This window comes from Panicum virgatum, chromosome 5N (genome assembly GCF_016808335.1).
Source record: "Panicum virgatum strain AP13 chromosome 5N, P.virgatum_v5, whole genome shotgun sequence".
Classification (NCBI taxonomy): Eukaryota; Viridiplantae; Streptophyta; class Magnoliopsida; order Poales; family Poaceae; genus Panicum; species Panicum virgatum.
The window spans coordinates 60,042,456-60,063,338 of NC_053149.1; the positions used below are offsets into that span (position 1 = coordinate 60,042,456).

The 20,883-nt window shown below is 46.3% G+C and overlaps 3 protein-coding genes across 5 annotated transcripts; 2 read left to right on the top strand and 1 right to left on the bottom strand.

Annotated features, from left to right (window-relative positions):
• The first annotated feature begins 1,255 nt into the window (after positions 1–1,255).
• LOC120676391 (probable serine/threonine-protein kinase PBL23) lies at positions 1,256–3,167 on the top strand. 2 transcript variants are annotated; one of them, XM_039957654.1, is made up of 3 exons: positions 1,258–1,684; positions 1,775–2,541; positions 2,654–3,167. In XM_039957654.1, the coding sequence occupies exons 1-3, from the start codon at positions 1,405–1,407 to the stop codon at positions 2,981–2,983; spliced, it is 1,377 nt and encodes a 458-aa protein (XP_039813588.1). In that variant the 5' UTR covers positions 1,258–1,404; the 3' UTR covers positions 2,984–3,167. The 2 variants fall into 2 exon arrangements, with proteins under 2 accessions (XP_039813587.1, XP_039813588.1); XM_039957653.1 differs by having other exon boundaries at positions 1,256–2,541.
• A 545-nt stretch (positions 3,168–3,712) lies between these two features.
• On the bottom strand, positions 3,713–5,586 carry LOC120675013 (polyphenol oxidase, chloroplastic-like). Its single transcript, XM_039956103.1, is given in 3 exon segments — positions 3,713–4,621; positions 4,733–5,199; positions 5,202–5,586. Coding segments are annotated over 3 exon segments (1,761 nt in total).
• Positions 5,587–8,868: 3,282 nt separating this feature from the next.
• LOC120675570 (pentatricopeptide repeat-containing protein At1g61870, mitochondrial-like) lies at positions 8,869–12,273 on the top strand. Of its 2 annotated transcripts, none has more exons than XM_039956766.1 (2): positions 8,869–10,086; positions 12,037–12,273. In XM_039956766.1, exon 1 carries the CDS (start codon positions 8,884–8,886, stop codon positions 10,060–10,062), a length of 1,179 nt encoding a protein of 392 aa, XP_039812700.1. In that variant the 5' UTR covers positions 8,869–8,883; the 3' UTR covers positions 10,063–10,086; positions 12,037–12,273. The 2 variants fall into 2 exon arrangements, with proteins under 2 accessions (XP_039812700.1, XP_039812702.1); XM_039956768.1 differs by having other exon boundaries at positions 8,869–10,063.
• The last annotated feature ends 8,610 nt before the right edge of the window (positions 12,274–20,883 follow it).

Below are 20,883 nucleotides of genomic sequence, written 5' to 3' on the forward strand. Positions count from 1 at the left end.
ATTAAAATTAATATAAAAATAAGATCAATAATTATAGTTATCTAGTCCTTTTTCATCTATTAAATATTCTAACACATACTCTAAAATATATATTTATCATTATCTAATTTCAATCAATTTTATTTTGCATCACACATCCATATGTATTTGATACTCCCTCCGTACCCATAAAACTTGACGTTTAGGACAACGACACGGTCTCCAAAACACAACTTTGACCACTTGTTATTATAAAAGTATTTATGAAAAAGTGGTATATATATATTTTTATGAAAGTATTTTTCAAGACAAATCTATTCATATAATTTTCACATTTGCAAACTCAACAACTTAAAAATTATTGATGATTTATATTCCCAATGTTTGACCTAAATCTTGTCCAAAACGTCAAGTTTTATAGGTACGGAGGGAGTATATATTTAGTTGAACTATTTATTTGTGAATTGGTATTTTTATCTCTTCCATCATACATGAATATATGGTGACATATATCGTGGGTAGTATTTTTATATAAACAATAATATATTAATAATAATAGAAATAGTAATTTAGAATTTCATATCGGTGCATTTTAATATTTTATTATAATTATATAATTTAGATTTAGGAGTAATTTAACTTGTAATAATAATGACATAATTGGATAATTTATGAGCAAATTTAGGGGGGTATTTGTATTATTTTTATGATGGCATAGGTGGGTAATTTACACAAATGTTACTTTAGATTTTTTTTTATAATGTCAGAGACGAGTAATTTAGATACATGTTTAGGGGGTTACTTTAGTCTATTTTCATAATGACAGAGGTGGGTAATTCATTAGAAATGACAACAGATCCGATGATTATTATAATTAGAGTTGTTGGATTGATGGTTGTATGTTTCTGATTTTTGTGAGAATTTATAGGATTTTTCTTTTTTTTAGAGTGTCCACCAAGGATCCTAGGTGGTTTCATGTGGAGGCTCCAAAGAAGCCTCCAATTAATAATAGTAAAATATGTCACTAATTAATTTTTTCATGCACATTCTAAATTGGGTAAGATAACTTGTTTTTTAGGACAAATTTTGAATACTAAAGTGATTTGTTTTTTTTAGGACGGATGAAGTACGTTGGTACATATAAAGTGGTTTATACTTTATATGTTTTTGCATCTTGCATGTAACTTTATATGGAATTTAGGTGCGAAATTTAGGTGACAGTTCTCACCGGAACGGACAACGAAGAGAATTGGCCAAATTTGGCTCGTGTCTTCCAACCTCACCTCCAGGAAAGGAACGAAGCTGCACGATTCCCGTCCACAGGTTCCGGACCTCGTCGGTGTAGAAGTATCCCCAAGAAATCCGGCCGCCCTCCCCGCGCGGATCGACCCGAGGGTGCCCCCACCCTCTCGCGTCGATCCCGCAATGGGAATGCTCTCGTCGGCGGCGAAAAGATGCAGCAACGGCAAGAAGCTCCTCCGCAGCGCGGGCGCGTGCTGCGGCGCGCCGTCCGACGCTGCGCGTGGTGTCCGCGGCAAGGAAGAGGCGTCGACGTCCGCGCCGGCGCCGTCGCCGCCTTCCTCACCGGATAGCAAGAAGAAGAGGTGGAGGAAGCGGAGGTTCTGGAGGAAGAAGAAGAAGAAGAAGGCGAAGAAGGAGGGCGGCGACATGGCGGATCTCGTGAACAACGTTTCGGTCAAGCCGGGTATGACGATCGATGCTCTCGATCTGCTTTTTTCAGGTTGTCAGCCTCACGCAGGGACGACACGATGCATGCCGGTGCTGTGTGCTGCAGACGTTTCCAAGAACGGGAATGCGACGGCGGAGGAGACCCTACGGGGAGGGAACCAGAACATGCCGAGCCGGGCGTTGAAGTTCAAACAGCTGAGCGCCGCGACCGACGGGTTCAGCGAGAAGAACCTGCTCGGAGAAGGCGGCTTCGGCCGGGTGTACAAAGGCCGGCTCGCGGACACCAAGGAGGTCATCGCCGTGAAGCAGCTGGACAGGGACGGGTTCCAGGGCAACCGCGAGTTCCTGGTGGAGGTGCTGATGCTGAGCCTCCTGCACCACCCCAACCTCGTCAAGCTGCTGGGCTACTGCACCGACTCCAACCAGCGGATCCTGGTCTACGAGTACATGCCCAAGGGGTCGCTGGAGGACCATCTCCTGGACCTGCCCCCGAACTGGAAGCCTCTGCCGTGGCACACGCGGATGCAGATCGCGGTGGGCGCGGCCAAGGGCATCGAGTACCTGCACGAGGTGGCCAACCCGCCGGTGATCTATCGCGACCTCAAGGCGTCCAACATCCTCCTGGACAGGGACTTCAACGCCAAGCTCTCCGACTTCGGGCTCGCCAAGCTGGGGCCCATGGGCGACCAGAGCCACGTCAGCACCCGGGTCATGGGCACGTACGGCTACTGCGCCCCCGAGTACGCCATGACCGGCAAGCTCACCAAGATGTCCGACATCTACAGCTTCGGCGTCGTGCTGCTCGAGCTCATCACCGGCCGCCGCGCCATCGACGTCGACAGGCCGTCCGAGGAGCAGGTCCTCGTCCACTGGGTCAGTTTCATTCTCCGCCTTCCACAAAACTAGCTGGCCATGCCAGAAACGCCTCGCAGCTACTGATCCATCGAGCCCGGCGGATCGACGTTTTCCTTTTGTGAACGTGCAGGCGTGGCCTATGTTGAGGGACAAGAAGAGGTTCATGAGGCTGGCTGATCCGTTGCTGGGCAGGAGGTACCCCGTGAAGGGTCTGTACCAAGCGCTCGCCGTCGCGTCCTTGTGCTTGCAGGAGGACGCGGCCAGCCGGCCGGGGATCAGTGACGTGGTCGCGGCGCTCTCGTTCCTCGCCGACCAGACATACTATCCTCCGGAGGGCACGGACGCCGTCGAGCACAAGGGTGCAGGAGAGAGTAGACCCAAGGAGGTGAGCTGCAGCCCTCCTCTGGCAGCCGTGGTCTCGTCTGAGACAAGGGCAGGCGACGAGATGATCCAGAGGTGACCGTATAGGGGAGGGGACTGAGTAACGGGGAAGGGAGGGTTGCGGTTGCAGAGCGACCGGTCTGCTCTCTCCAATCTTCTTTTGTAACGTACACCACGTAGGCAGGATGTAACGTCATTCAAGGAGTAATCTTGACTGATGCTGGTTTTCAGCAGCAATGCAGCATCAAGTTGAGCTAACAACAGTCACTCTGTCTGACACAAAAATCACTCACTCATGCATGACGCAACGATGACTTATGGTGCGATGTTGTCGTAGTTCTAATTCTGCCCATGGATTCATGGTTCAGTAGTCAGTAGCTTTGCGACACAGCAGCAGAGGATCGCCGATTGATTTCAGTGATCTGAACTACTCTACTTCCCGGAGGCAAGGAACTCTTGTTTTTTCAGTATCCAAATCTCCAACTATGGATGAATATCAGTTGCCAACTGCCCACGCCACTATACTGTCGGAAAGTACACTGTTAGTTGACTATTTCAACTTTTATGTCTACCTTGCATTGCATGCTGAACTATTCGAACTAGCACACTTGCACAGTTCGTACAAACTCAGGAATGCCAAAGAAAAGGCAGACGCATCACAATTCACAAGTCGCAAGCAAATGCCTCCTGCAACTCTGCTTATTGAAATCATTCGGAGGAAAAAACTGACTATTATTTTGCATCTGAAATGAAATTTCCAGGCATTTTGTTGTCAAAAGCTGGAGCGAGGGAAGCAGGAAACCGATCATCAATGCATGAGCTCAATCCTGACGCCTCCCACCTTCACCTTGCCCTTGCCTTGCCGCGGCACGAGGGTCACCTCCACGCTCTCGTCGTCCTCGGCCTTGAGGTCCTCGAGCTGCTCGTTCAGCGCGAGCCGCAGCGTGGTCTTGATCCCTCCCCCCTTCTTACCGTGCCCGTGTCGGTGCGGCACGTTCACGAAGCTCCCCGCCAGCTCCCGCCCGCCGGAGCCCACCGCGGCGTGGTCCTCGGCGTTAACGAACACGTCGAACTTGGCGGCCACGTCCCTGCCCACCTCGATGCCGTCGATGACGAGCACCTCCTCCCTTGACGCCTTCTCCGCCTCGCTCCTCCTTGGCGCGACGGGCCTCCTCACCGCCACGCTCGCCGCCTCGTCCAGCGTGATCGGGAACTTGCCCGCCTTCTTGGCGCCGGCGGCGGCCTGCGCCGCGGGCGTCAGGAGCGAGTCCGCCCTCCGCGTCGCCGCCGCCGCCGTCACGGTCGGCCTGGCCGCCGTCCACGGCAGCGGCACGTCCTGGTACCGGTACCGCAGCGCGCCGGTGTCGAGCACGTCGCGCACGCGGATGCGCACGAGCTTGGGGTCTTCGTCGTAGAAGAGGAAGGAGGCGTCGAGCCAGTCCGGGTCGTCGAGGTCGGTGTGGCGCCGCGCGTCGAGGCCCTTCGAGACGGACCACATGCGGTCGATGTTGGCGTGGTGCGCGTAGAAGAGCGGGTCGTTCCCGGCCGAGTAGAAGTTACCCATGTCCTCGCGCCCCGGCTGGCTCGGGTCGCCGCACCAGATGTGCACCGGGCCGTGCGGGATGTTCTCCACCGGCCCCGGCCCCTGGTTCGGCTCGTCGCCGGCGCGGTACGCGCTGCCGAAGAAGAGCGACGGCGTCGGGCTCAGCGATACCATCTGGCCATCGATCCATTGTGCCATGCACGTCAGCAAATCTGATCGGCTTTGACGAGATGCCGGCGAGGCCATCCATTTTTTTTGTCAGTTTGAAACCACACGTGCACCTACCTGACGGTACATGACCCGAAGGTTGTGATCGATCTGCTGGTTGTCAGTGAGCCGCGGCTCCCTCCCGTTGTAGTCGAGATCGATCAGCTTCGGCGGCGCGTGCCGGCCGTCACGCCGCGGATCGAACAGCTGCGAGGACGGGTCGGCGTACATGGCCGGCATGCGCATCCCGTCCGGCGCGTCCCAGTTCCAGAACGGAATGGCGAAGCTGGGGTCGCCGATGAGGCTGCCCAGGATGCGCTCGAAGAAGTAGAGGTAGCACCTGTGGAAGGGGAAGAAGAGCCACGAGTTGTGCACCTGGAGCTCCGCCCCGGGGAAACCCTCGGGGCTGTACGACCCGTCGCAGTAGGCGCAGTGCACGCTCGCCTGCGCCGCGAAGCTGCGCGGGTCGTCGGCGGGGAGCGCCTTCATGGCCGCGATCCCGGCGCTGAACTTGGCGACGTAGTCCGCGGTGACCGAGTGCGCGTGCGGAGCGGCGAGGACGCGGCGGCGCCGGGCAGGGCGAAGTCCACCGGCAGAGCGTTGGACGGCGGCTGGCAGCACGTCAGCACGTTGGCGCCCGGCGGGAGGTCCGCCGGGCCGCAGGTGGAGATGTCCGGCGTCGCGACAGGGTCGGCGCCGGCACGGCGCGCGGACATCAGGGTGGCGCTGGCGCTGGCGCCGAGCGCGCCGAGGCCGAGGAGGACATCGCGGCGGTCGTGCTTTGGGGCGTCTGGTTCCGAGCGTTCGCGTCTCGACGATGCACACCAGACGCGCTGGACGGTGGCGCGGCGAGGCCGAAGGCCGGAGCTCGTTCTCGGAGAGCGTGGAGAGAAGGTGACAGGCTTAGCGATCAACTGGGACAGCGAGGCCATGGCCGATGGCCGTTTACCTACTAGGCTCTCGTAGTGCGATATGGATTGGCAGCTAGGGAGACGATGCTATATATATATAAGCTCAAAGCTCTCGCGCCGGTGCAGGCTGTACTCCGCGGCACGTCACAGCGTCGGCGAGCGACGCCGTCGAGGAGCGAGGTGTAGCAGACGTGTGAGAGGAAGACGTGCGCATGATCAGCTACTAGATGTTGTTAGCTGTTCCGTGATTTGGTTCTGGTTGGTGTGCACGTTTACTTTGAAGATTTGGTAGGCATGGGGTGCTAGTTTCGATGCTCAATTTTGACTCAAATATAGTTATTTTAACTAGTGTGCTGCGTAAGCTTGTGGTGCAGCCATGCCCCGTGAAGTGGCTGGAAGGAATCTGAATGCATGTTGTTCAGAAGAGTGTCAAATTCTGCTTTTTTTTTTGATGAAACGGGAATAAGCCTTTTTTTTTTAAAAAAATACATTGGAAGGTAACATAGCAGCAGTTCTTAAACTTCAAACAGCAAACTGCTAAGCCCAGGTACTAACACCATCAAGCTTACTTTGTATCACTACCAAAGTACCAAATACCAACACTAAATTTCTATCACACACCGCATTTCATGGTGGAAATGAAATACTTTTTATTTTTGTCGCCACCCCTGTTGTAGTTAGGCAACTTATCAAGTTTGGTTGGTGCTCGTTGAGGGAAGAGTGTATATTGTAAGTTGTAACTGAACCATCTTTTCCGAGTTTCTTCATACTAATGCAAATATATGAAAGTATTTTACATGTTCTCGAGAAATATTCAATCTTCTATAACTGTTGAAATTTTCGAGAAGATATAAAATGTAATTGTTAAAGTTGAAGAACAGCTATCGTAGACCGATTTGGGCATATTGAGTAGAACTTACTCATTTCTTCAAAGTCCATGATTGCAGCTCAAAGGCACAACCCTTGACACGCTGTACTATGGCATCACTGACCGAAACTGTTTAAAATAGTACAAGATTAATAAGGTCGAATGATAAACGAGTAGACAAATGGATATGGACGAACACATAGACGCAAGAAGCTTCATACGACTATTATAGGATCGATTTTTAGTACGTCTATGCACCATGTGCAAGATCTTCGTAGTATGACTCCCCAATCCCAAATTCCCACCGAATCTTGGTGAAGTCAATTCATGACCGCTCACTAAAAAACATCTTACATTTAAGCAGCTTAATGTAATTCAAGCGAATTTCTGGCGACACTTGTTTCTTTACTGCGCATGCTCATTTGGTCAGGGGTAAACTAAGTTTACCTAGCTCACAAATGAGTCTCTGATTTAGTAGGAGAATAATAGGTTCAGCACTTGAACTAATGCTACATGTTTACCATCATAGAACAAACAAAGCTACCTGAATGAAGTGGCGATAGACCAGGAAATTCAAATATCATGCGAAATATGCTGCCCTCTTCTTCTGTGGATGCATGTCACCAACCTAGCTGAATGGTAAGGGTGATAGACCAGGCAACTCAAATCATGCGAAATCTGCTCCCCTCTAGGCCTCTACCTCTGCTGTCAATAGGTCAATTTCCTCTTTCCTGTATGGACCAGAAGAAGGTCACTGCCATTCTGAATTGCGACTCCATGTTTTAAGCCAAGCAGCCAAGGCCCAAGGTTCTGATGCCTCCATCTTCTTCTGCTGGCATTTCAAAAGTTTAAGCAAAACAATACGGACAATCGCCGCCGGGCACGACAGCTTGCTGCTGAACGGCCGCCTCCGAAACTTACCGCCGCATCGTGCTGTATTTTTGCTATAGATCAGTCCGGAAATCTATTCATCGCTCGTGCGGCCAGTGCATGATAGCACGAGGTATCGTAGAAGTCCCTCCACCCTCTAAATAGAGTAAAGTGTGTCACCGGTCTCTATACTTGTTCGACTGCATATCCCGGTCTCTAAATTCGTAAATTGATCGTTTAGCTCCTCAAATTTGTTTGGCTGTATCATTTCGGTCCCTAAACTTATAAACCATCTGTTTAGATCGCCAAACTTGTCCAGTCGTATCATCCCAGTCCCTAAATTTAGTTTTGAGTCTCATCTAAGTCCAAACCGGACGATCTAAAATCTCTATATCGAAAAATAATTTATAACTTTTTCATATGAACTCGAATGAAGACAAATTTTATATCATAATTATATCTCTCGATGCGATCTACAACTTTGCAGTTGAAAAGTTTTTGAATTAAAATTGTTTAGAGTCCCAAAATTTAATTTAATTTTTTAAATTTCAAAATCTATAAACTTACAACAATATTTTGAGACCCTAAACAATTTTAATTCAAAAATATTGTAACTACAAAATTATAGATTACGTCGAGGGCTACAATTTTGATATAAAGTTTATCTTCATTCAAGTTCATATGAAAAAGTTATGAATTACTTTTTGATATATAGATTTTAGATCGTCTTTGTTTTGACCCATATGAGACTCAAAATCAAGTTTAGGGATCGAAATGACATGATTGAACAAATTTGAGGACGAGGGACCGGGATGACACAGTGGAACAAGTTTATGGACTGAGATGACACAAATAGATAAGTTTGAGGACCTGAACGGTCGATTTGTGAGTTTAGGGATCCGGATGACACATCGACACAATTTTAGGGACTGGTAATGGACTTTACTCCTCTATTTAATATGCTTAATATATTTTCTTATTTAAAATTTTTTTCTTCCTAGAGCCAGGGAGGAGGGGGCACTTCAAAAAAAAAAGGAGGGGCACTAGGGTCATTTGAACTGGCACTGACTAATGGGCCCGTATGCAAATGAGAAAATCAAAAGAGATTTCACTCGCAGATAGGGATGAAAACGGTCGGAAACGGTAATTATTCGGTAATCAGTTTTTTGGTCGTTTTTCTTTGATTGCGAATAAATAGGATATAGAATCTTGTATACAAATTTGTATTCTTGTTTTGAGCATTGAGCTTGTAAAGATTCATAAAAGGTAAACCTTAAATTCATCCTATATTTTCTCAAATGATAGATATAAAATTCGGTATGGATTCGGAAACAAATTCGGTATTTTTTTCACTTTTTTTGTTGTAGGGAGCAAATAATGCATAAAATAATTTATGCAAAAATTTATTCTTATTTGTAATAATATGCTTGATAATATAAGAAATGATCACCATCAAATTTTATACATATCTATTTTAAAATATTAAATTTATTCTAACAGTTCAAATTACCACTTTCATCCCTACTCGCAGAAGTGTTTGATCACTCTCCCCAATTCTAAACCCTAAACCCAACGCCGCCATGGCCGCCGCCGTTCGCCACCTCCTGCGCCGCCGCCTCTCCACGGCCGCCGCCGCTGCCCCGCCCCCCACCCCGGGCTCTATCCTCAACCCGTCCTCCCCGAGCACCCCCCTCACCTCGGTGCAGAAGACCCGCCTCGCCATCTCTCTCCTCAAGTCCTCCCCGCCGCCCCCCCCCGACCAGATCCTCTCCATCTGCCGCGCCGCCGCGCTCTCCCCGGAGGTCCACATCGACCGCGTCGCGCTGTCGCTCGCCACATCGAAGCTCTCCTCCGCCCCAGACACCCTCCGCGACCTCGCCTCCACCGTCCTCACACCGCGCCACGCGCCCCACGCCATCGTGCTCTTCGGCCAGGCCGGCCTACTCCCGGATGCCATCTCCACTTTCCAGTCCTCCCCCTCCACACGCTCCCTCAACGCCCTCATCCTCGCGTGCATCATCTCCGGGAACCACACGGAGGCTGCCCGCATCTTCCAGACATTCCCGGACGCTCATGGAGTGAAGCCCAACACCGAGACCTTCAATACCATCATCAAATCCTTCGCCGAGTCCGGCACCATAAGGTCCTTCTATTCGGTGTTTGATGAAATGTGCAAGAAGGGCGTGAAGCCAAACACCACAACGTTTACCAATGCGCTCGCTGGTTTCTACAAGGAGGAGCGGTTCGATGACGTTGGGAAGGTGATAGAGCTCATGAAGAAGCATGGGTGTGGCGAGACACTTCAAGTGTACAATGTAAGGGTGCAGAGTCTGTGCAAACTCGGTCGGAGTGGTGAGGCGAAGGCATTATTGAATGAGATGGTGAAGAAGGGTACAAAGCCAAGCTGGGTTACTTACAGCCATTTGATTTATGGATTCTGTAAGGAGGGGGATTTGGAAGAAGCAAAGCGGCTGTACAAGGAGATGGGAATGAAGGGGTTTGTTGGGGATTGCAGCTTATATTATATGTTCATTCATTACCTATGTAAGGGTGGCGATTTTGATACTGCGCTTGGTGTATACAATGAGATAGCACCTAAGAATTTGGTTCCATGCTTCTCGACCATGAAGATGCTTGTGAATGGGCTTGCTGGGAGCTCAAAGATTGATGAGGCAAAGGGGATCATTGAGAAGATGAAGGAGAAGTTCCCAGATAGAACTGATGGGTGGAAGGAGGTGGAGGAGGCATTGCCTCAATAGAGTAAGATATCTATGGTCTCTCAGGTATTATTTTTTGCTGTTGGGATACATGACAAAATGAAGTTAGATGGAGAGTTTACTTTTCTTGTTTTGGTACTTCCAAATGTAATGCTGATGGTATGGATATCTTACTTGTCTTTTTAATCTGCCGATGCACATGGATGTTATTCTCCTCATCCATTATATGATATGAAATGCTGACAATGAATTGTGATACGTTCTCTTATTTCTGGGAATTTGTGATATAAATTTCACTTCAAATAATGCAAAATTCATATCTTTCTGTAGGGCTCTTGTACATTTTTTTCCTTTTATAACGTGGATAGAAATAATAGTGAACTGCATCATGACACTATCTGTATCTCTTGGTCTTAGCCTGAGTGCTCTATTGTCCATTCCATTTGGTGTTTCAAACTTTTAATGCCCAAAGATAAACAGATAAATGTTTGTGATTGCTTCCATGATGTAACTGCTATATTGCTTTGGCCACGACTCATGATACATATAAATTTTAGTTAAAAATCATGTGGTTTATATAATCTTGTATCATTTAGAGTGCGTGAAGGAGGTTGGAGGACTTCATTTGTGATGAAAGCTGGAAGACTAAACTGAAAATGTTTTGTCATACACTATCACGCCTATTGTAGACTATCAGAGTTGGTCATAATGAGAAATTTAGTGTTGTTCAAGTGTAATTTTCTTAACTAACTTTGAAATTTCTAAATGCACAAGCTAGTGCGGTCGATTTTATAAGGTGAATCTTATCTCCTAGAAGGCATCAGATTAACGAATAGGAAACTAAAATTTGGTGCGCTATTCTGCAAGGATCTCGTTCTTAGCTAGTAAGCTGGTAGCTTTGCAAACTGCTGAGATAATTTTTCAGGTTTTGTAGGTCAACTTTAACCTCAAGTATTAAATTTTCGAGGGCATAACTGTCTCAAGCTAACTCTTTAGTAGCTGCTATAGTTTCTTTAAGAACACAGGCTTTTCTCTAGGGTAGATAAAATCAACAGATAGTTGGACCTTTCTCTTATGAATATGTTTTCCATTAAAATATTGTATTGTAAAGTGATTTGGTATGTTTTAAGTTTTTCAGCATTTAATAGTTACTCCTAGTTAGAAACAAGTGATGTTTGGGCTATCAACGGCGTATCCAAAATACAACTTTGACTCATTATTTTCTTTGCAAAATATTTATCAAACATAGCAAAAGCATGCTTTTCTGGAATTCATTTTGGGACAAATTTACTCATATCATCTTTTACTTAAGACGACCCAAAACATCTCTTATTTGTGATTGGAGGGAGTATGTCTTTTGACCTTTTAAGGCCAAACTATCTCAACCCTGTCATCTGAGTTATCTATCCAAATCTCAAGCAAGCAGATCTGTGCATCTGCTTTTGATTGTAGCAAAATAATAACAGGGTTCCTTATACTATTGTTTCGTCAAGTAGAAGATGGGTTCATAATGGTGTCATCATCTGATCTTTCTCCTTTTTTTCTTTTCTTTAGAATGATTTCTATCTTATTATCATTCATGGAACATCAATGAAACTTGAACCAAATCAACTGGGTTAAATGATTTTCAGGATTTTTGTGTTTGAAATCTTCATGAAGAAAACTTGGTTAGGCTTTTAATTGCACCAGCTCATATCAGATTAGGCAGTTGTCATTCCCTCATAGCTCTTGTTTCAAAATCAGATGTGTATGCTTGTCTTTGTTACTTTAGCTAGATTTGGGTTAACTTTATAGTTTGTTGATCAGGCCATACTGGGCTTGACCAATTTGAATTTTGTGACGCAAACTTGGTTTTTTTCTCTGAAACTTAGTTTTATATATTTGGTTGTTTGCTAGTGCTTTGGTTCTTCTACCCAAGTGTGTCTGAACATGTTTCCTTTCCCTCTTTTCGTTTCTCTCAAAATTAACCAGTTCTTTGATGAATTCAGTTTAGTTGTTCAACATTTCTTTTTTCAGAATGTTCCTGTGCTGAAGACATTGTTATTTTGGTGTGTGGACTGCGACAATATTTGATCAGCTATTCCGAGCATATGGATCTTTGTTCTGGACACACTTTTATATAAATGTGAAATATGCTAATACAGCTGTAGCGATAATGTTTCCCCAGGCATTTGAAGGGATTGTGGAAAGCTAATGCAAATTGGGAGATGCTAGGCTTTTCGGGGAATAAAAACCTGTTGGTTTCGCCCTTTTTGTTGTAGCTGTATCTAGGGATGAAAACGGACGGGAACGGGCGGAAAACCCCTCAACCATTTCTGTTTCCGTTTTTTATGACGGAAAACGGGAGCGGGAGCGGAATAGCCGGGTACGGAAGTGGAAACTGGATATAACGGTTACGGAAACGGGTGGGAACCGAAAAATCTACCGGGATGTATTATTATTTAATCACCATCCACTTTGCACAAATATAACACTAGACACTCTTTTACACAAGCTATTTTTGACACAAGCTATTTTTCAAAAATATGATCAATATTTCTTGTTTCCTACGATTAAACGATAAAATACATTTATTGATTTTGAGGAATTTGAGAGGATATATGGTGTGTTTATTATTTTTTCCCAGTATTTTATAAATACGGGACTAATAAGGGATTATCCTGGCTAAATACGGGCGGGATATATCCCTTCCTGCTTCTCATCCCATTTTCGTATTTTTCCGTCCGTTTTTATTCTTAGCTGTATCTCAGCAAGCATGAGAAATGTAGGACTAGTAGTTTGGGCTGACGCTGGCAATATGGGCGGCCCTGCTGGACTAGCCTTTACAAACTTGCAGGGGCCGTGCTACGCTTACAAACTTCCATCTATCACCGTATCAGAGGCTACATTCTGATTTTGAGTTTAGGGAGTAATCCAATTGATGCTCAGAATGGCAACACATGAATGCGAAATTCACTAGGGACAATATTGTTACGCGACTGCTGAGAAATTTCGTAGCATCCCAATATCCGCTATCAGTAATGACTGGCCAGGACTGTCAAAAAAAAAAGTAATGACTGGCCAGTGGCCATGAGCATGTCTAGAATACTACTGAGGCAAACCCATATGAATTATTGACCTTGTTTTTCACTCAAACCTCATTATCCATAGCACAAGCAGACATTATTTCATTACGATTCTCACTATGCACAAGGAACACACAAGCATTCTCCGGAAAATGGGCAACGTAACAGCAGCTTGCTCATGCTGTAAAGTTACACTATCCTCAAGCCTCCTATCACCGGTACCAGTGTCACGGTGACACGCCGAGATCCTCTCTGATGGCGCCTATGGGTGCGTTTGGATGGGTGGCTAAGGTCCGGCCAGACTTAGCTAATGCAGGATGAGCCCGTTTGGTTGCCTGCATAGACTAGTTAGCCAGGTTTAGCTTATTATGCAAAATAGGCCTCCAAGCCTGGCTCCGATAGTACGCAGAAATCGGTCGTTCTAACTAAGCCAAGCTTGTGGAAGCCGAGTTATCGCATCCGCTCGCCTCCCTTCTACTCGCGCTTGCGCCGCCACCAAGCTCGCAAGCTTGTCCATCGACGCCGGGGCTAGCTGTGGCTGTCGGAGACGGCGACTGGGCTGGCTGCGGCCACCTGCGAGGAGCGCGGGGCTCACTGTGGCCGTCGGAAGACGGCGACTTAGCTGGTCGCTGTTGGAGTAATGGGCTTGGCCCATTACTTCTAAAGCATTAAAAGAATTTAAAGCCTACTATTAATACTAGGGAATCAATGTTTAATTCCGTATCGGGAATTGAGGAGGATCTCAACCGACTTAAAAGGTGGACTTCGTGTACACCACTTGTGAAGCCGGTAAGAGGAGGACGGTGAACCACACGCGCGCGCTCGCTCGCCTCGCCGGGCCGTGGTCGAGGCGAGGCGAGGCGCGGCGGTGCGCGTGCGCGTGCGCGGCCGGACGTGACGTGCAGGTGCAGGTGCGACGTGATGTGCTGAGAAGGATGTTTTGCAGTAAAGAGTATTAAAACAGAGAGTTAATGTCGTCACTAATGATCGGACATTGAAGGCTCTTTACGACGTCCAGGTTCGTTGAACCTGAGGCAGTGCCTATATAAACCAGCACCCTCTCCTCTCATCCTCACTCATCTCAAGCACTCATCCAGGTACTCCTCTTCAGGAGACCTCTCCCTTCTCCCTCAGCTGCTTTCTGCCTTCCCCACCGCTAGCACTGCGCGCACAGGTCTAGCGAGAGCAGGGCCTCCGGAACCTCTGCTCGCTGAAGGTCCTGCACGGGACGCGGGCAATTAGGTTTTTGGGGAGCGTCTTGACGCGACTGCTCGCTCCCTGAACGACTCCTTCGTCTACTTCCCGGCGTAACCGCTCGTGCGAACGACTACTTCGTCTACTTCCCGGCGTAACCGTTCGTGGGACTGCACTGCGAACATCTTCCTGCATCGACATAGTTCGGCTACTTCGAGCAAGACCAGTCGAATAGCATGTCTATTCCAGCTGGTAACGGCGCAACCGGTGCCTCCGGCACTGGTCCCGCCTTGGGGTACTTACTAAACCTACTCTGGTTTAATTCTTTGTTCATACTTATTAGTGAGAATAACATGAACACATGCACATATCTTGTACACACATTATCACTCATCTATATCATGAAATTGATATTAATATTTGGAATTAAAATATACCGAAAATTGCCTAGATATCTAACAATCCAAAAAACTAATTGTGTTAATAGGCTTTCGGTATCTAGCTTTGCTGCATCAATCAAACCACCACCTTTTGATGGTTCAAATTACAAACGTTGGTAAGAGCGGCTTATACTGTGGTTAACACTATCGAGAGTGATCCATGTGAAAGAGGGTAAGCCTGAACAATTCTCTCCAGAGGAAGAGAGTGCGTTCGATGAGGCTGATATCCTCTTTCGAGGCTTGATCATTAGTGTTCTCGGTGATAACCTGGTGGATTCTTATATCCGGCTGCCAACTGGCAAAGCATTGTGGGATGCTCTTGATGCTCAATATGGAGTATCTGATGCCGGGAGTGAGTTGTATATCATGGATCAGTTCCTTGAGTACAGGATGGTCGAAGACCATTCTGTAGTGGAACAGGCTCATGAAATACATACTCTGGCAAAAAATCTCAAAAATTGCAGTAAAGAGTCCCCATGTGTGTTACCCAATAAGTTTGTGGCCGGAGGTATAATCTCTAAGCTGCCACCTTCTTGGAGGGACTTTGCTACTTCTCTAAAACACAAGAGACATGAGTTCACAATAGATGGACTCATAGGGACTCTTGATGTTGAGGAGAAGGCGAGAGCAAATGACATACGTGGGAAAGGAGTTGTTGGTGCTTCAAGTGCCAATCTTGTTCAGAAGAACAACTCCCACAAGAACAAGAAAAAGCCACCGCAGAACCAACCAAAGACTAAGAAGACAACCACTTTTAAGAAGAAGAAGAAGACGGGAGCTTACTATGTGTGCGCTAGTACGGATCACTTTGCTGCAAAGTGTCCAAACCGCAAAGGCAACGACTCCGCCAACATGGTTATTAGCGAGCCTGGAGAAACTTCGGGGTACGGTAATTTATTATCTACTGTTCTTTCAGTCTTTGGTTCACCCGAGTGGTGGGTTGACACTGGTGCTAATATTCATGTTTGTGCTGATGCTTCTTTGTTCTCTTCTTACCAGACCGGCGGGACTTCCTCCTTGCTGATGGGGAACGGATCACATGCGCGTGTTCTTGGTGTTGGTACGGTAAATCTGAAGTTTACTTCGGGGAAGACCGTGCAGCTGAAGAACGTGCAGCATGTCCCCACCATCAAGAAGAATTTAGTCAGCGGCTCTCTACTGTGTAGAGATGGTTTCAAATTAGTCTTTCAGTCCAATAAATGTATTTTGTCTAAGTTTGGTACTTTTGTTGGAAAAGGTTATGAAAGCGGAGGCTTGTTCCGTCTTTTATTGTCAGATGTTTGTAATAAAATTGCATACAATGTTATTAACGTTGATGAAACAAATATTTGGCATTCGAGGCTTTGTCACGTTAATTTTGGTTGTATGATGCGCTTAGCTAATTTGAGCTTAATTCCAAAGTTCACTTTTGTCAAAAATTCTAAGTGTCATGTATGTGTTGAATCAAAACAAACTCGTAAGCCTCGTAAGACCGCGGAGGCAAGGAGCTTGGCACCCTTAGAATTAATTCATTCCGATTTGTGCGAAATGAATGGAGTGTTGACAAAAGGTGGTAAAAAATATTTCATGACTTTGATTGATGATAGTACTAGATTTTGTTACATCTATTTGTTGAAGTCAAAAGATGAAGCTTTACACTACTTTAAAATCTATAAAGCTGAAGTAGAAAACCAACTTGAGAGAAAGATCAAAAGAGTTAGGTCAGATCGTGGTGGCGAGTATTTCTCAAATTTATTTACTTTATTCTGCGAGGAACATGGTATTATTCATGAAAGGACGCCTCCCTATTCACCTCAGTCAAATGGGGTTGCCGAAAGAAAGAACCACACTCTAACGGATTTGGTTAACGCCATGTTAGATACAGCGGGACTTTCCAAGGAATGGTGGGGTGAGGCTATATTAACTGCATGTCATGTTCTAAACCGTGTTCCTATAAAGAATAAAGAGATAACTCCATTCGAGGAATGGGAGAAGAAAAGGCCAACACTGTCATACTTACGTACATGGGGTTGTTTGGCAAAAGTGAGTGTGCCAATAACCAAAAAACGTAAGTTTGGACCTAAAACTGTGGATTGTATCTTTTTAGGTTATGCTATTCACAGCGTTGGATATAGATTTTTAATAGTGAAATCTGGAGTACCTGACATGCGTGTTGGTACTATAATGGAGTCCAGAGATGCTACATTTTTTGAAAATATTTTTCCCATGAGAGATGAAACAAGTTCATCTAGGCAAGAGTTCATCGAGGATGATGGCTCTGCTAAGCCGATAGAACACAATGAACATACACTTGTAGAAAATCCTGAGGAGGATAACAATGATGCTCCGAGAAAGAGCAAGAGACAAAGGACTGTAAAGTCTTTTGGTGATGATTTCATTGTATACCTCATAGATGATACACCCAGAACCATTGAAGAGGCATATTCATCTCCTGATGCTGACTATTGGAAGGAAGCAGTAAGGAGTGAGATGGATTGTATTATGTCTAATGGAACCTGGGAGATCGTTGAACGTCCTTATGGATGTAAACCGGTTGGATGCAAGTGGGTGTTCAAAAAAAAGCTTAGGCCAGATGGTACTATTGAAAAGTACAAGGCTAGGCTTGTGGCCAAGGGTTATACCCAAAAAGAAGGAGAAGATTTCTTTGACACTTATTCACCAGTTGCCCGATTGACCACAATTCGAGTGTTACTTTCCCTGGCAGCCTCTTATGGTCTTCTCGTTCATCAGATGGACGTTAAGACGGCTTTCCTCAATGGAGAGTTAGAAGAGGAGATCTATATGGATCAGCCGGATGGGTTTGTATCAAAGGGTCAAGAAGGAATGGTTTGCAAGTTGTTAAAATCTTTATATGGTCTTAAGCAAGCGCCTAAGCAGTGGCATGAAAAGTTTGATAGAACTTTGATCTCTACCGGCTTTGTTGTGAACGAAGCTGACAGATGTGTGTACTATCGCTATGGTGGGGCTGAAGGAGTGATTTTGTGCTTGTATGTGGATGACATACTGATCTTTGGCACTAGCCTTAATGTGATTAAGGAAGTCAAAGAGTTTTTATCTCAAAATTTTGAGATGAAGGATCTGGGAGAAGCTGATGTTATCCTTAATATAAAACTGGTAAAAGAGATCAATGGTGGGGTGATTCTTATACAGTCTCAGTATGTGGAGAAGGTGTTAAGTCGCTTTGGTTATAGCGACTATAAACCTGTCTCAACACCATATGATGCCAGTTTAATTTTTAGAAAGAACAAAAGGATAATGCGAGATCAGCTGAGATATTCTCAGATCATTGATTCATTAATGTATTTAGCGAGCGCTACAAGACCTGACATCTCGTTTGCTGTAAGCAAACTGAGCCGGTTTGTTTCAAACCCAAGAGATGATCATTGGAAGGCTCTTGAAAGAGTAATGCGCTATCTAAAGGGGACAATGAACTATGAAATTCACTACACCGGGCACCCAAGGGTACTAGAAGGGTACAGTGATTCAAATTGGATTTCTGATACTGATGAGATAAAGGCCATAAGTGGATATGTGTTTACACTTGGTGGTGGAGCTGTTTCCTGGAAGTCTTGCAAGCAGACCATCTTAACGAGGTCAACTATGGAAGCAGAACTTACAGCATTAGATACCGCCACTGTTGAGGCTGAGTGGCTTCGTGAGCTCCTTATGGACTTGCCGATAGTTGAAAAACCGTTACCGACAATCCTAATGAACTGTGACAATCAAACGGTAATTGTCAAGATGAATAGTTCAAAGGATAACATGAAGTCATCTAGACATGTGAAAAGGCGGTTGAAATCTGTCAGAAAATTGAGAAACTCCGGAGTTATAGCCCTGGACTATGTTCAGACGGCTAAAAATCTGGCAGATCAGTTTACAAAGGGTCTTTCACGAAATGTGATAGACAATGCATCTATGGAATTGGGCTTGAGACCCACGTGAGTCATTCTATAGTAGAAACCTGTCCTATGTGATCGGAGATCCCGTGAATTAGGATGGTGAAACAAACTAAAGTCTGACTGTGAGAAGAGAACCTTTGTGAAAAGGGCTCATTCCGTGTATAAGGTGCATTTCTCTTCTAATCTGTATGGCAGGTTGGTCTATACCTTAATGTGTGCCAGGTGGTATCTTTTAAACAAATGAGTTATTTTCTTGAAACAAATATGTTGTCCTACAGAACATCTGAAAGGAACACACCTATATGAGTTTGAACACTGGTCATGGTCTATGAGAATTGGGTATTCTCTAGAAACTCATGAAGGACCTGGAGTATGACTTATATGCTCCAAACCGCGGGGATGCTTTTGCAACCTAGTACCAGTGTAGGGCTCTGGTCAAACTTGTTTGCACAAAACTGGCAATTCAAGGCATAGTCCATTGCACAGTTGTGAATAAGTGTAGCCTTTGTCCTAGATGGAAGTTCAACTTAACAGTCTCTGTCGAATACTGGTATATCAATGAGGGAATGATGGTATTTCTAGTGTGGCTTGAATTCTTGGTGAGGATTGTTGGAGTAATGGGCTTGGCCCATTACTTCTAAAGCATTAAAAGAATTTAAAGCCCACTATTAATACTAGGGAATCAATGCTTAATTCCGTACCGGGAATTGAGGAGGATCTCAACCGACTTAAAAGGTGGACTTCGTGTACACCACTTGTGAAGCCGGTAAGAGGAGGACGGTGAACCACACGCGCGCGCGCTCGCTCGCCTCGCCGAGCCGGGCCGGGCCGGGCCGCGGCCGAGACGAGGCGAGGCGCGGCGCGGCCGGCCGGCCGGCCGGACGGGCGGTGCGGTGCGCGTGCGCGTGCGCGTGCGCGTGCGCGGCCGGACGTGACGTGCAGGTGCCGGTGCGGTGCGGTGCGACGTGATGTGCTGAGATGAGAAGGATGTTTTGCAGTAAAGAGTATTAAAACAGAGGGTTAATGTCGTCACTAATGACCGGACATTGAAGGCTCTTTACGACGTCCAGGTTCGTTGAACCTGAGGCACATTAACTGCCGCTCATCAAAGCCATTCATGACGTCCAGGTTCGTTGAACCTGAGGCATATCGTGCCTGTATAAACCAGCACCCTATCCTCTCATCCTCACTCATCTCAAGCACTCATCCAGGAACTCCTCTTCAGGAGACCTCTCCCTTCTCCCTCAGCTGAAGGTCCTGCACGGGACGCGGGCAATTAGGTTTTTGGGGAGCGTCTTGACGCGACTGCTCGCTCCCTGAACGACTCCTTCGTCTACTTCCCGGCGTAACCCCTCGTGCGAACGACTACTTCGTCTACTTCCCGGCGTAACCGTTCGTGGGACTGCACTGCGAACATCTTCCTGCATCGACATAGTTCGGCTACTTCGAACAAGACCAGTCGAATAGCATGTCTATTCCAGCTGGTAACGGCGCAACCGGTGCCTCCGGCACTGGTTCCGCCTTGGGATACTTACTAAACCTACTCTGGTTTAATTCTTTGTTCATGCTTATTAGTGAGAATAACATGAACACATGCACATATCTTGTACACACATTATCACTCATTTATATCATGAAATTAATATTAATATTTAGAATTAAAATATACCGAAAATTGCCTATATCTAACAGTCGCGGCCCGCGGCGACAGAAGAAGCGCGAGGGGCTAGCTGTGGGCATCGGAAGATGGCGACTGAGTGGCCGCCGGAGCTAGCGCTCGTCGGAGACGGCGCTTGGGGCTGCCCACGGTAACCAGCGAGGCGCACGGGGCGGCCGCAGATGACGCGCGGCCACCACCTCGTAGTCTAGTATTCAGTATTCCATCTTCGATTGCAAGCGATTCTCTTCCCTCTTTCTTGCTTATTGACTCCAATCTCATACTCATATGCAAGGATTTACCTAGATCTTGCTTTCTCGTTCCTCTCTCTGCTTGTTTGTTTTCCTGTGAATGACTGATCCAATAGAGCACACAACCTCTTTGTTAGAATGTGCGCCCGATCACGATAACAATTGGTTTCATTTTTTGTGTGAATTGATTTGTGTTATATATTTTGCTTGTCCATAATTTTGTATCACGTTAAACGTTCGCCTGATTCCTGCTCTTAGTAAGAGAGTACAAGATGCAGCAGCTCATCGTTCGGCTGGCTGGCTGGATGGCTGACTGATTTCGCGTGAGAGGAAAATACTGTTGGCTGGCTGGTTGGT